Source organism: Sus scrofa, chromosome 1 (assembly GCF_054392235.1).
Source record: "Sus scrofa isolate SSC_HxYL_T2T_F1_AM1 chromosome 1, Sscrofa_HxYL_maternal_Yorkshire_Landrace_v2.0, whole genome shotgun sequence".
NCBI classification, from domain to species: Eukaryota; Metazoa; Chordata; class Mammalia; order Artiodactyla; family Suidae; genus Sus; species Sus scrofa.
In genome coordinates, this window is record NC_139383.1 from 121,717,253 (window position 1) to 121,733,319 (window position 16,067).

Below are 16,067 nucleotides of genomic sequence, written 5' to 3' on the forward strand. Positions count from 1 at the left end.
AAACAAAAAAAAACGTATTATTAGTCCCAAGTTTATTTAAAAGAAACTTTTTTCCTTTAATTTATCAAATACCTCTTTCCAAATGCTGTTAGAAGTGGTAGAGTTTTGTCCTGGTGTTTATAATGTCACTGCACGTTTTCTTTTCAAAATTATGTTTGCGTCAAGATAGTACAAGAACATATTGTCAGGCTTTGCTTCTTAATTGTCACTTATGACAAAAAAGAATAAGGGATTGTGGTTTCGAGGCTCTGGTTAACCTCAGTTATATTTTAGATGATAATTCATATATTTAATGTTCTTCCCTAAGAGGCTTTTGACCCTTATTTTTTCTCAGTCTCAACAGATTACCCCGCAACTTGCCCTTCAAGTTCTCCTTCAGTTTGATAAAGCTATAAATTCAGCATTGGCACAGAGGGTCAGGAATAGAGTCAACTTCAGGGTAAGGATATTTTCTTAAATCTAGAAACTGCACCAATGGTTGTTACAGTAGTGCTTTTTAGGACACTTGTATAATTTATTAATTGTGAAAAGAAGAGATGGTTTAATCAAACTTTGGAACTTGTCTTATAACAACTAAATCATGCTTTACGTTTAAATGATCTTTATACTGAGTTCATCCACTTAATGTGAGATAGAGTCATTTTTAGATTTTTATTCCGTTGTTTCACAAATCACTGTATTTATGTTTGGCTCCCTTCCCTGAAGAGTTACTGAGATTTTACAAACATTATCTGCAGTATTGAAGCTAAGTGAGAATGATCTCTAAGTAAGTTATGTTTTTTAAACTCTGACCAGTGAAGTATAGAGTTATTTCTAGAAAGTTCATGTTGCCTCTCACCTACTCTTAGATAACATGGCATATAAAGATCTGAACTAATGGCAGATAATGGTCTGTTCTGGTAGCTTGGTGTCATTTGTACTTTGAACAGAAATCTCAGGAGTTCCCATTCTGGCTCCAGGTTATGAATCTGACTGGTATCAGTGAGGATATGGGTTCATTCCTTCACTGTGAGCTGTGGTATAGGTTGCAGATATGGCTTGGATCTGGTGTGGCTGTGGCATAGGCCAGCAACTGCAGTTCTGACTCGATCCCTAGCCTGGGAATTTCCGTATTCCACAGGTGCGGCCTTACAAAGAAACAATTATCCCAAATTGAACAAAACTTTTCTTCTCAATTTGATGTTAAGTCCAAATATTTAAAAAAATCAACATATGAAAAGAACATAGATATTAATTTGTGTTTAAGAGAACTTCAGTGTTTGGGTTTTTGTTAATGATGAAAAACATAAAAATTTATTCAATGAACATTTCAGTGCCTGTTAACTACCAGGCATTGTTCTAGATACTAGGTACACAAGGGAGAGCAAGACAGACAATGCCTCCTTTGACTTATTTTAGTGAAGGGATAAAATCTGCTCGTATTTTATATTCATATAAATAAGTCACATCAGTTTCACATGCCTAACAATTACTTAGAGTAAAATATGTCTTTAAAACTATAAATTTCATCACCAGATTCTTACATTTTTTAAAGTAATAATTCTGGCAAATTAATTACCTTTTTTTCTGTACAACCATATATACGGATCTGCCTAGTTTGTCATTCAAAACCTGATCCTTTAATTCTAAAATAATCCATGTTGATATATAAACTTCTACCTATGTAGAAAATTTGACTACTTATCAGAGTCTTGGGGTTTATAAGGCCTGAGTGGTCTTCTAGTTGTATTATTGTAGGTTTCTAGTTTGGCTCCATTTAGCTCTTGACATTGTATTTTTCTTGCATAGCGTTTTGTAAGTTTGCCTATTTTCCAAAAGTTATAAATAATTTTTACCACATCTGACTTCTACCTTGCTTTTTCTTTTCCTGCCGCAACTGGTCTAGCTCTCCTTATCTCCCCCTCTGTACTACAGCAGACTTTAAATTAGGTCCAGAATGTTTGCAAATAGCCTTCGGTTTAGCTTGGTGGGGAATGTGACAAAGACAAAAGAGGTAATATGTTGTTAATGTCTAATTTTCATAAATCACATTTAAATATATATTTTTTATTTATAATAATTTATACTGGCCAGGTAAGATTAAGGGCCCACTGAAAGAATTTTATATAGCATGCTAAATTGTGGAGGTTTTATTTCAGTCCTCATATGAATTCTGTATAACTGAGATCATTTAGTAGAATGTTATAGGAAAAATACCTCCTTGAGTATGAGAACGAAGGTTTCAATCATTTATATGTTGACATTTCTTAGTAAACATATAAAATATATTTACTAAGGACCTTGAATTGATTTAATTCTTAGGGGGAAAGTTCAGATTGAAAATTCGTATATATAACTAATGTTTTAAAGAGCCACTGTATGCTTTTGAGAGACTGTATGCTGGCAGGTGAGAGTAATGATCACTTAAAACTTGATAATTCAAAACTTCAAACAGTAATAAGCAAGCATTAAAAGATTTAATTATCAAGAAAAAGCCCTTCTGAGGACACTAACAGTTTCTTTTTCCCTATTTGTTCTTTAATGTTTCTACCTTGAACATGTATTACATAACTTTTAAAAATATTTTAACTTTAAAAAAGTGTTACTCAGGTAAAGATATATGTAAAAAAATATTAGAGGTACATTAAAGATACAATTTGGCCACATATTATCATGTAGAAGGAACTTTTTGAATAAAAAATTTCAGCATATTTGAGTGTTCACATGCTAATCATAAATCCCAGTGACATGCCTTGTTCAGATTGACACAGCTCCCACCAAATTGGATCATGGATGACACATGAGTTCGGGGATGTCAGAAATGAACACTGAAGTTGGCATCTGGTGGTACAGTCTTTCAAACTACAGCCAAGGAATAGATCTCATAAAAAAAATTTTTTTTTTACAGTTAGAATTCTATGTGCTTTTACTTAACACTATGTCATGGGTGGTTTTCTATTTTACTGCATAGTCTCTTTTGAAACCCATTATGTCCCTTGAAACCATACTATTCTAGCTTTTCTTTTCTCTGGCCCCCTTTCTCAGACTCCTTTGTAGTTTCCTTCTCTCTCTATCACTTAATTGTTGGTATTCCTTACGATTATCTAGGGCTCCACAAACTCTCTTTGAATGATCTCATCCAGCCTTGGCTCTGTAGCTAAAGAGTTGATATGCTTTGCTCCCATGCTTTCTTCTGCACTCCAGCTGCTTACTAGATGATGGTGACTTCGATGTTTCTCAAACTCAAATTTGACTTTCCTCCTAAACCAGTTTTTTTCTATGAATATATTGTTACGTGAGCCAGAAATTTAGGAGTAACAAAGACTTCTCTCCTCGCTGCCTGACCATATCACCATTTGGTTGTCAAATTTTGTCAGCTCTACCTTTTAAAACCTCTCCACTTCTTAGGATCCGCTTGCCACTGCTGTGGCACAGCCGATTTCACCTCTCTGATGCAGCCAGCTAACACATGTCATCTTCTTAGCTGCTCTCCTGGCCTCCAGTCATCTCCCTGCCTAATCTGTTCTTGATGTTACTCCTCTGCTTGAAGTCCTTCATCCACTTCCTAATCCCCTTGGATTCTGTTTCCTGGAACTTACTATTGCATTTCAAGCATTTGTTTTCTGTTGTCCCACCTCTCCGTTGACTCTTTTTCATTCTTCAGGACTCCAACTACTTTGTGAGAGGGGCTTTCTCTGCCCTGTCTCCTGTACACTTGGATATCTCTGCTTTACTCCCATGGTACCCAACTTTACTCTTTCATAGCACTGTTAACACTATGTATTCACTTGTTTTAAGGATCTCCCTGCTAACCTAAGCTTATTAATAGCAGCAACCATATGTGTATTGCTTACCATTGTATCCTCAGAGCCTGGTATAATCTAACAAATAGTATGCATATTTATTTATTTATTGTCTTTTTAGGGCCGCAACCATGGTATATGGAGGTTCCCAGGCTAGGGGTCCAATCAGATTTGTAGCCACCGGCCTACACCACAGCCACAGCAATGCAGGATCCTACACCCACTGAGCGAGGCCAGGGATCCAACCGGCATCCTTATGGATGCTAGCTGGCTTCGTTAACCGCTGAGCCACCATGGGAACTCGGTATGCATATTTATTAAATTCATTCAGAACCCCTAATCATTCTAACGTGGTAAGACATTAATTAGAATCCAATTTTCACAGTTATAAGTAACAGTGCAGTAACAGTGCCTTTTTTCCTGAAGTGAGGTTTTAGGCATATACATATCAAATATGTTCAGATACATATTTCTCCTTAAAAAAAAAAACTTAGAAGAATGTCAGTTGCACAGGACAATAATATTCTAATCTTACTGCAATATCATTAATTTTTCTGAGCCAAGTCATAGCATTAAAATTGTTTCTAGGAATTCCCTGCTTTTGTACAAATTTGGAGAATTAACATATACAATAAAAGCAGATTGCTTTTAAAAAAGTATTCACATAAAAATTCAAATGAATTTTCACAATTTAGCCACACGAGGGCAGTAGAAATACAAATTCAAACTTCGTTTCACTTTTTCTTCAGATTTCAGGTTATTTACAGGCTCTTCCAGTTCTGAAAATAGTCTGCCAACTAAAAAAATACTTTTTAACTCTTCCCCTAGCAAATTTATTTAGGATTTTTTTTTCTTTAAGTGATAGGATGAAAATTAAGGAAAATCTTAAGCAAGGTAAGTGTTAAATACTATATTAAGAATTATGTTACTTGGGAACTAGGTTTTCGTAAATTGCCTGGAGAAAAATGTGAGGGGATAAAATGACTTCTCATGGTTTGTCTAAACATTTTGTTTTAAAGGGCTCTCTAAATACATACAGATTCTGCGATAATGTGTGGACTTTTGTATTGAATGATGTTGAATTCAGAGAGGTGACAGAACTTATTAAAGTGGATAAAGTGAAAATTGTAGCCTGTGATGGTAAAAGTAAGTGTCTCCCCTAATTATTGTGAAAGCAGAGCTATTTGGAATCTTGTTTTCATGAGTCTTTAGAAAATCTTCACTTGAAATTAAAAGGGCAAATGGCTGATGATCCACTTTCAAATAGAAACCTGGCTTCTTTCTCAGCTAGATTCTGAACTCCAGATCTCAAACAGTCTTCTTACTTTAGGTCTGAACATTTCATACACAGACTACTTCCACAGGTTGAATTGGGTAGGGGGCAAATTGGCTTCTTTAAAGAAGCATTTCATTTCAGCAGTTTATCCAAAATTTATTCTATGTTGCTGGATACCTATGCATTTCATATTTTAAAAATGATTATTTGAAAGATTTTAAATAACCATAAGAATCTTGTCAAAATGGTAAATATCTAGTCCTCTGATTGTTATATTTTCATAGCAGACCTAGGAAACTGTTCAGGTCCTTAAAAATGTTTCAAAATCTTTATATCTCTGCTTTGTGTCCCATGATTATTTTCTTTTTGCTAATTGAATTTTAAATATATAAATTGTACTTTAAAGGTGCTATTCCTGAAATAGAGAAATTAACACTTTCTAAAAAGAGGGGTTTTTTAAAGCAAGAGAAATGTGGAACCCTGTATTTCTAAGGTTATAGGTCAGATTTTTTGCTTTTATATATTTTGAGTTACAAAGAAATGCATTTATTACTGAAAAAATATAAAAATATAAATCACAGATGAAAAACATCATTTTTAACTATCTGGAGATAACATCACTTGTAATATTTTAGTATATAACTTTTCTAGTCATATCTTTATATTAACATGTGTGCATATATACTCATTTGCAAATATATTGTTTTTCACACATAAGTCATTCACTGTTCTCTTAAACCTGATTTTTTTTTTTTTTTTTTTTTTTTTTTTGTCTTTTTGCCTTTTCTAGGCAAATGGAGGTTCCCAGGCTAGGGGTCTAATTGGAGCTGTAACTGCCGGCCTACGCCAGAGCCACAGCAACGCGGGATCCGAGCCGCGTCTGCGACCCACACCACAGCTCACGGCAACGCCAGATCCTTAACCCACTGAGCGAGGCCAGGGACCGAACCCACAACCTCATGGTTCCTAGTCGGATTTGTTAACCACTGAGCCACAATGGGAACTCCTCTTAAACCTGATTTTTTGTTAGCTACCTAAAATTATATCTTTAGCTCTTTGTAAAGAAATCATCTTTTCCAGATGTCGGAGTCTCTGAAACTAGCAATGTTACAATGATTTGTACCTTTCAGAAGGTTAACTATGGATAATCATTCTAAGAACTTTAAGCATAGATGACTTTTTGATATAATTATCAAACACTTTCTTGCTGTAGCAACAAAAAATTCTGTGTTTATAATTTTTAGTTCCTGGATCACAAATAACATTTCTAAATGTGAGATAATGAAGGAATACTTTTTTTCATGTCTTTCTTCTGAGGCTACTAGCATGCTTATAGCCCCTATGTTTTAAAGTTTTTACTAGACTATATGGAATTTGAGCATTAACAATTTCTAGACCTCAGGATACACAGTATTGAAGGCATGAGCCTGTTGTGTCTCCCTTGCATGGGAAAGCAATAAAGTTATTTTCTTCTTCAAAAAAAATTTTCTAGACCTCTATCAAATTGAGTTAATGATGTGAATCAGTGCCGTTCATAAAAACTTTCTTACAGACGGTATCTGTACTCTCCGATAGCCATACCTGGCTATTCAGCACTTTAAAATTCTCAGTTGCCCTAATACATTTCATGTTTTAATTTTCATTTAGCCAGTGGCTACCATATTGGACAGCACAGATGTAGACTAGTGGAGTATCAGATTCAATCATTGCCAACATAGCTAAGAACCAAAAAGTCATTAAAGGCCCTGAACAAACATAACAATATCAAGGAGTCCATGTAAACATATGTGTTTTACTTACCGGTGGTCCTTAAGAGTGTATTTTTCTTGCTTAGAGATACAAGATTTTCTGTTTTGGGTTGGTTTTTTTTTTTTTTTTCCGAACTTAGTGGGTGTTTAATACAAATCGGTCTTACTGCAGTGCCTTCTTGGGAAGCTTACCCACAGTGTAGTAATTGTTGTTCAAAAGAAAAAATTGGTGAGTATTTGAGAAAAATTTAGATTGTATGCCATATACGCTATGTCAGCAGGAAAGCATAGTCATTAAAATATAAATGATTGTGGCACTTAGAGGTAGAAGTTTAAGTAATAATTAATAGTTTGTTATAACCAGATAAATGCAGTGTTACACTGAAATAAGCCCATTTTTTCCCTAAAGGTCACCTTTCTGAAATAAAGTTCAGTTCCTAATAGAGAAGCAGAATTATGATAGTGGCTAGAATTTTGGTCTATTTCTTACCTGGAATTTAAATACAATTCTCATTTTATCTTATAGTCTTCAGTGGTTTTAAATGTGGGGTCAGTAGAGAACGTGAAAAAAAGTAGGGTTATGTAGCAGTTAAATGAACCAAATATAACTTGCTCTTTCTTAACATAAATATGAAGGCTAAGCATTAACTTTCTTTTTGAGACAGAAGTAAAAAGACATTTAAGTACCCAAGGTATTTCTGTGGTCAGTTTTCCTTTCCACCCCTGTCTCCCTCTTCACCACCATTAGTTCCTGTATTACTTTTTAAAGATGGTCTCAAAATATTTAAATAACTTCTTGAATTTACTCTCTCTCCTCTGTTTCCTAGATACTGGTTCCAATACTACAGAATGAATAGAAGAATATGGCTTTTTAAAGCCATTCTCTGTTATTGTTCATCACTTTTTGAAGAGAAGCATAGAAGAGACTTTTTTTTTAATTTATTCTAGCATTGCCGAAATGACTACACTGTGCTATACTATCAGAGAAACCCTGTAGAAAGAAGCTTATAACTGTACCCTCTTACGTTTATTCTACAGCATGAAGAAACCGAACTTTTTTTTTAATGACAAATCAAATGTTGTTGCCTTTCTAAGACCATTCTGTAATAAATTCATTTTAAAACTCAGTGTGACTAATAACTGCTAGAGCTATTAAGCTAGCAAAACGAAGATATTAGATAAGCTTTTTAAAGAGCACCGTGTTCCTTTCCAAGCAAATTAGAAAATGCATTCATTTCAGTAAAGTCAAGTTAGCTTTATCAATTTAAGTTTAGTTGATGAAAGCATTAGTAGGGGAAAAACCAAATTCCAGAGTGGAAGTTTCCTTAGAAAAATGATTTTTTAAAAGTATATAAACCTGAATTTCCCCTTGTGGCTCAGCCGGTTAACAACCTGACTAGTATCCAGGAGGAGGTGGGTTCAATCTCTGGCCTCACTCAGTGGGTTAAGGATCCAGTGTTACCGCAAGCTACAGCATAGGTCATGGACACCGCTCAGATCTGGCATTGCTGTGGCTTAAGCTGGCAGCTGCACCTCCAATTCAACCCCTAGCCATAGGTTCAGCCCTAAAAAGAAAAAAAGTACAAAACCAAGGGTAATTATAATAATTGAAAAACTAAATATAAATTAGGAAAAATTAGACATCCTTTAGATAGGTTTTTTTGGTTTTGTTTTGGCTGTGGAAGCTATTTCCAGCAACATAAAATAGTCTTTACATGATGTGTAAATTATTTCTTAAAATGGCCATATCAAGTCAAGGTTCATTTTAGAATGTTCTACATTTTTACCAGTTATTAGATTTTCAATAAAAAGTCCTACTAAATGTATGCCATATCTTTATTTGAAGGAAATAATTTTGTTAATCTAAGAATATATGATAAAGAATTTGACATTTCTAAAATGTCACAGGGCAAGAGGAGAATGTCAGGTACCAGGTAGTTAAGTAACTGAAATTTAGTAGCTGACTATAGATGAATCAAAACCAAAGAGGATCTGGCGCTTTTATCATTTAGTAAGAGTAGGCTTTTACAGCCCCATCCTGTGGTCATCCCCACTTCAACCCACTTCGATGTAAAGCTGTCTTTTCACTCTCACTCTGCTGAGAGATAATAGAGTTATCAGTGATCTTCACGAGAAAGCTTCTCATAAACCTACTAAGACATGAAATAGTTCTTTATGTTGCACACACACAACATCTTTTTTAGTTGTAGAATCTTGTTATAGAGAGGTGTCATCTTTTTTAAGTAATCAGTGCTCAAGTCTTACCTAAGTAAGATAATGGCCAACTTTACGTTCTTATGGGTGAGGCCAGGTGCTGTACGTGTTAACATCATTCTTCTGGATAATCCTCAGAACAGCCCTGGAAAATCTGTGTTCCCTTTTTACAGGTTTAGAAGCAGTTATCAAAAGTCACATAATTGGGACTTTTCTTAATTGCACTTCATCCAGATCAACACCTTTTTATTTTGGAGGTTCCACATAATGGTTAGGAGACAGGTCAGGTGGTTGTAGAAATGTCTGATTCTTAAGCAGTACATTATGGTTTCAACTTTTTTCATATTAACAGTCACTGAAGTCTTACAGAAAGAAGTATAGGGCTGGAGGTGTGTACCTGTTTGGGAATTTCAAGTCCTATAAATGATGTCACTAGATGGTACCTGCAAAAGATTCAGAAGCAATGTTGACCCAGATGATGAGTTTCTTATAGGAAATGGTTGACTGCCATGACCTACTGACTGGAATAATGATTGGTGCTCCTATACTGTTACCTCAGTAATCACTGTAGTCCTTGATTCTCACATTACAACTAACTTTCATGTTGCAGCCCATTCTGTGTCAGCTATTCCAGTGTTCTCTTTCTAACCTTTCCAACTGATGCTCACATAGTCTGCTCCAGTTAAGTCTGAGAAAGAAACAAAGAAGTCAGATCTGATTTTTGTCTTTGATTATGCTGTTTCCTCCATTTCTCATGGCTTTCTTTTCAAAATCAAAATCCTGCCCATCCTTCAGGACTTAAACCCGCTTAAATCTGAGGATAATCCATAGTGATCGTTTCCCATGTGAGCTCTTACAAAGAAGTCATGAGAAAACACAATAGAGAACAAGAACAATTTGGATCAGTTTTGGTACCCACCCATAGTCATCCAGGTAACTGGTAAGGAATGCCTAGGGTTTAGAGTGCACATAGAGATGTAAACCCTAGGGATTTTACCACATCCCATCAATTGAAACCAGTTCTTAGACTTTGATCAACCACCATACACATCTCTGCTTTTGCCTGGGCAGCAGTGCAGAAGTCATACTCTGACATTTCCTCCTCTCAGTTCTAATTACTTGCATACGCATCACATGGCTAACATTTGCAGAGTGGTATGGATGTTCCAATCTTCCCACAGTGGTACTTGGGCTTTACTGGAAATAACAGAAGAGTCATGGCAAGAGCGCATGCCACTTTGTGCTCTCCCACCTAGCCACAGGCTCCAGTGGTAATAAGCTTACTTGCCTGTTAATGTGGAGGAAGAAAAAAAAATCCGTTATTTCATCTATTATCAGAACTAAAAGTAAAATCTGGGCTTTCTGTGATAATACAGAGTCAGTATTCTCTAGATGCATTACTATATGCTATTTTTAACACTCAAAAAGAGTGGACAAAGAATATCTTCTTTGATTTAATGCCAGACTGGTCATTGTTTGGTTTATTATGCTGTCCTCAGCTAATTTAGGTGGGAAGAAGTATTTTATCTCTTGGTAGACATCAATTTCGGTGTCATAAGGTATGTTGCCCTCAGTTTTGCGTGGATCATAATTGAATTTCTAATGGTAAAATCTGAAATTGTAAAATATGTAGATGTATTAGGATGTGTGTGTGTGATTTTTTTCACTCAACCAAGGGAAGCAATTATTTGTAAAATAATCATAAAACTTGGACACAATAAAACAATACATAGTTAGGGAAAGTGCAAATTCTCCCTAAGAATGTGCACCTTTATTTTGTCAGTCCATTCTAAGAATGCTGTCTTGTGTGGTGAAAATTCATCCAGCCATTTTTTATATGCTGTAATAATTAAAAATTTCCTGGTATATAGGTAGGTAAAATGTACATGGGGCTTGGGGAAAGGTGTTTCATCTTATAAGTATAGGAACTTGGCAACATGCAGCAAAGGATTTATCAGGAGTAGTTCAAGACAGCATTGTACAGGACTGTCAACAGTATTATCTCTTCAGTGTCCTAACTCTCTTATTTTCTGATTCTGTGTATCACCTAAAGTTCTGCTCCAGGAGAAACTGGCTTCATAACTGTTTTTTTTTTTACCCCAGGGCAGAGATCCGAGATTGTTCTTTCCACTTCTAGAGATGCATGGTCACAATTAATCTTTTGGCTGAGTTAAAGGACTGGTCACACATGATCTGTGCTTTTCCCCCTCTGCTTTTACTCATCCTGTTCCCCAAGATAAACCATAAAACACACTGAATAGCCAAATGAAAATGAAGAACAAAGCTTTAGGCATCATGCTTCCTGATTTCTGACTATATCACAAATCCGTAGTAATCAAAACAATAGGGTATACTGGTATAAAAATAGACGCAGAAATCAATGGAAAAGCATAGAAAGCCCAGAAATAAATCAGCATATAGATGGTCAGTTTATACAATGGGGAAAGATAGTCTTGTCCATAAATGGTGTTGAGAAAACTGGACATCCAGATGCAGAAGAATGAAACTGGACCACTACCTTACACCGCTCACAGAAATTAACTCGAGTGCGATAAAGCTTGAACATAAGACCTCAAGGCATAAAACCACAAAAAAAAAAAAAAAAAAAAGATGTATAAAGCTCTCTGGCCTCAGTCTTGGCATTGGGCTTTTTGGTTTTTTTGTTTTTGTTTTTTGACACCAAAAGTGAAGGCAATGAAAACAAAAATAAGTGGAACCACATCAAACTAAAAAACTTTTTTGCACAAGGGAAACAACAAAATGAACAGGCGGCCTATAGAATGGGAGAAAGTATTTGCAAATCATTAATTTGGCAGGAGTTAATACCCAAAATATATGAAGAATTCATACAACTCAATAGCTAAAAAACAGGCAGAAAATCTCAATGGACATTTTTTTGAAGACATAAATATGTCCAACAGGCACATGAAAAGATGCTTATCATTAATCAGAGAAATACAAGACAAAAACAGTAAGATATCACCTCACACCTGTTAGAATGGATACTATCAGAAAGACAACAAGCACTGGCGAGGATGTAGAGAAAAAGGAACACTTGTGCACTGTCAACAGGAATGCAAATTGATGCAACCATTATGTGGAGCTTTCTCAGAAAATTAAAAATGAAACTTTCATACAACTCAGCAGTTCTACTTCTGGATATTTGTGTGAAGCATTATTTACAATAGTTAAGACATGAAAATTGATGGATGAGTGAATAAAGAAAATGTGTTATCTATGGCCCACAAGGGCCAGATACTAGTCAGTCATGAAAAAAAATCCTGTCATTTGAAATAACACAAATGGATCTTAAAGACATTATGAAATAAGTGAGAGAAAGACAAATACTGTATAATCTCACTTATAGGTGGTATCTAAAATAAACTGAACCCATAGATAAAGAGAACAGATCTAATTTGCCAGAGACAGGTGTTGGCAGGGTGAGCAAGATGAGTGTAAAGTGGTCATAGGGTAAACTTGAGTCAAAAGATAAAAAAAAGTCCTGGAAATGTAATGCACAGCACAGTGACTATAGTTAGCAATGCTATGTTGTATGGAGTTCCCTTATGGTGGGGCAGGTTAAGGATCCAGTGTTGTCAGTGCAGCAGCTTGGGTGGCTGCTGTGGTGTGTGTTTGATCCCTGGCCCAGAAATGTACACATGCTGTGGGCGTGGCCAAAAAAAATACTGTATTGTATAGTTGATCCTTGAAAAACACCAGTTTGAACTGTGTGAGTCCACTTACTTGTACAAGTTTTTTTTTTTTTTAATAGTAAACACTGCAGTGCTACATGATCTGCAGTAGGTTGAGTCCATGGATGTACAACCACAGATTCAGAAGAACCACATGTACAAGGGCCGACTAAAAGTTATACATGGATCAGCAATCCTAACTCCTGTCAAGGGTCAACAGTGCATTTAAAAGTTGCTAAGAGAGTAGACCTTAAAAATTCTCATCACAGGAAAAAAAAAAGTTCTTGTTGGTGATGGATATTAACATGGTAATCATTTTGCACTAATCACATATAAAATCATATGGTACACATAAAACTAACACAATGTTGTATGTCAATTTTATCTCAATATGTTTTAAGTTGCCATCTTCAGAGAATTCTAGTCATGCCAGAATAACAATGACAAGACTTAATTACCTCTTATCAACAACTAAAAAAATATTTAAAAATTCATGAAACAGTGCTTTTCAGACATTGGACAACAGGTAGCACAAGGCTGTAATCCCTGAGAAGGAAAAAAAAAAGAGAGAGAAACAAGAAACAAGAGATCATCCAGCTCTCTGCATTGAGGCAATATCCAAACTATAGACATAGGGAGAGGGGAACCCAAACAGAGCCTGGCAATCTTGCTGAGTTGGGAAGACAGTAACTTCAGCGTCTAGGAAAGCTGAGGTGGTTGAAAGTTTCAGAGTTCTAGAAAGGAATCAACAGTGGTCCCCTAGAGTGTTTGCTGGGTACTTGGCTGCAAATAAATAGAATGTCATTCTACAAAACAAAGTAAATAATAACTAAGGTATTAGTTGTAATCAGCAATTCCCAGAGTTCACATTGAGTGAGGAACCAGAGTAAAGAGCTCTCAGTAGTCACCCAGGGCATTAAACAGAGTGAGACCCAAGAGGGGTCATGCCTCAATAGTAGGCCAAAATGGAGTGAAATTTACTTTAGCTTAGACCCACCCTAACAGAGGTGAAAAAGAGGATTTGAGGGAATCAAACTGATTGGTAAATAACTGCCAAAATAAAGTTCAATATTCTGTTAAGTAAATAAAATCTGGATTCTTACAACATAGCACTTAAAATGTCCTACATCTTTTTTTTTTTTTTTTTGTCTTTGGGGCCACACCCACGGCACATGGAGGTTCCCAGGCCAGGGGTCCAATTGGAGCTGTAGCTGCCGGCCACAGCCACAGCCACAGCCACTCCAGATCTGAGCCGCGTCTTGGACCTACACCACAGTTCACAGCAACACCGGATCGTTAACCCACTGATCAAGGCCAGGGATCGAACCCACAACCTCATGGTTCCTAGTTGGATTCATTTCCGCTGTGCCACAAGCAGAACTCCTAAACTTTTAAGAAATTAGTAGACATGCCAAAAAGCAGCCCATGGCCCGCAACTGTAAAAAAATTTAGTCAATAGAGAAAGACCCAGAAATGATATTTAAAATCTGAGAAATGATAAATATTCTTAAAAAACAAAACTTCTAGAAATGAGAAACACAATAGCAGCAATGAAAATTTAACTAGATAAATTAACAGCAGATTAAACACTACAGAAGAAAAAAAAAATCAGTGAAATTGAAAACCTAGCAATAAATCTATCCAGAATACAGCACAGAGACAAAAAGACTAAAGACAATGAACAGAGCCTCAGTGACATGGGATATTAGATATAGATTAGATGTTAGATATAGATAGTAGAGATTTCTAGATACTATGTGTCATCACTCTCCCAAGAATAAAGGGGAAAAAATTAGGAAATAGTCTAATTTTTCCAAATTTGATGAAAAGAAGCTTAATAAACTCTAAGCAGGGTAACTACATATATCACAATCTCATTGCTGAAAACCAGTGATAAAGAGAAAAAAATTTTAAGTAATCAGAGGCAAAAGACACCTTGTAATTACACAAAGATAAAAAACCCATAGACTTCTTGTTAAAAACTATGCACTTAACAAAACAGTAAAACAAATTCTTAATAGTACAGAGGGCCACCTCGCATCCATTAGAATGGCTGCTATCAAGAGCAGAAATACAAAATAATGCATATTGGTAAAGACATACACAACTTGGAACCCTTGTACACTATAGGTGTGAATGTATGCAGCTGCTATGGAAAACATTATGGCAGTTCTTCAAAAAATTTTATAAAATTTAATTTTTACCATATAAATTACATATGATCCAGCAACTCCACTTCTGCATATATACCCAAATGAACTGGAAGCAGAGACTCAGATATTTTTACACCCATGTTCACAGCAGCATTCTGCACAATAACAGAAAGTTGGGGAGTTCCCGTCATGGTGCAGCAGAAACGAATCCGACTAGGAACCATGAGGTTGTGGGTTCAATTCCTGGCCTTGCTCAGTGGGTTCAGGATCTGGCATTGCCATGAGCTGTGGTGTAGGTTGCAGACGTGGCTCAGATCTGGCGTTGCTGTGGCTGTGGTGTAGGCCAGCAGCTGATTAGACCCCTAGCCTGGGAACCTCCATATGCCACAGGTGCGGCCCTAAAAAAAAAAAAAAAAAAAAAGTGAAAAAGGTGGAAGCAACTAAGAGTCTACTGACAATTGAATAAACAAAACTGTATCTATATATACAATGGAATATCATTCAGCCTTAAAAAGAAATTTTGACACATACTAAAATGGATGGACCTTGAGAATATTAGGCTAAGTGAAGTAGGCCAGTAAAAAAAATTATCCACTTATACACAGAGCAGTCAAATTTTTATAGACAGAAAGAATGGTGGTTCCCAGGGGATGGAGGATTGTTGTTTAGTGGGTATAAAGTTTTGGTTCTGCAAAATGAAAAAAAAAAAAAAAACAACACCCTCTGGAGATTGGTTGCACAATAGTATGAATGGAATATACACATAAAAAATGATTAAGATGGTAAATTTTGTGTATATTTGACAACTTTCATTAATCTTTTTTTTAAGTGCTGAGGGAAAAATCTTCTCCCTCTCTAAGATCTGTATGCTCTACTTAAGTCCTGTCACTTGTAAGAAGATTTCCTCACCATTCTATTTCCCATGCTTCTCAACCTCCCTTAAATTCTGTCACTGCCCTGCAGGGTGTTATGCAATCTACCTGTCTTGAAACTTAATTTGTAGGACCTTTGAAGAAAAAAAAGTCTTCAGCTTGTTTTTCAGCCCACTAGGGGGCTCCTTTAGTCTAGTACCTGCTTTAGAGAAAATGTATCATTGTCCACTCAAAGAAAAAGAAGCCACACCAACTATTTCTAACAGAAGGAATTTAATACAGGGAGTTTGTTACAAAGGTGTTCAAAGAGCTTGAGCAAAAAATAAAAGA

General features: G+C 35.9%; 1 protein-coding gene across 3 annotated transcripts in view; it reads left to right on the top strand.

Annotated features, from left to right (window-relative positions):
- The window catches only part of GTF2A2 (general transcription factor IIA subunit 2), a 28,221-nt gene extending 20,288 nt beyond the window's left edge, over positions 1 to 7,933 (top strand). For all 3 annotated transcript variants that reach the window (XM_003121472.6, XM_003121470.5, XM_084968932.1), the window contains exons 3-5: positions 335 to 439; positions 4,802 to 4,928; positions 7,634 to 7,933. In XM_003121472.6, coding sequence (XP_003121520.1) covers positions 335 to 439; positions 4,802 to 4,928; positions 7,634 to 7,659 — 258 coding nt within the window. In that variant the 3' untranslated portion in view covers positions 7,660 to 7,933. The remainder of the gene's footprint in view (positions 1 to 334; positions 440 to 4,801; positions 4,929 to 7,633) is intronic.
- The last annotated feature ends 8,134 nt before the right edge of the window (positions 7,934 to 16,067 follow it).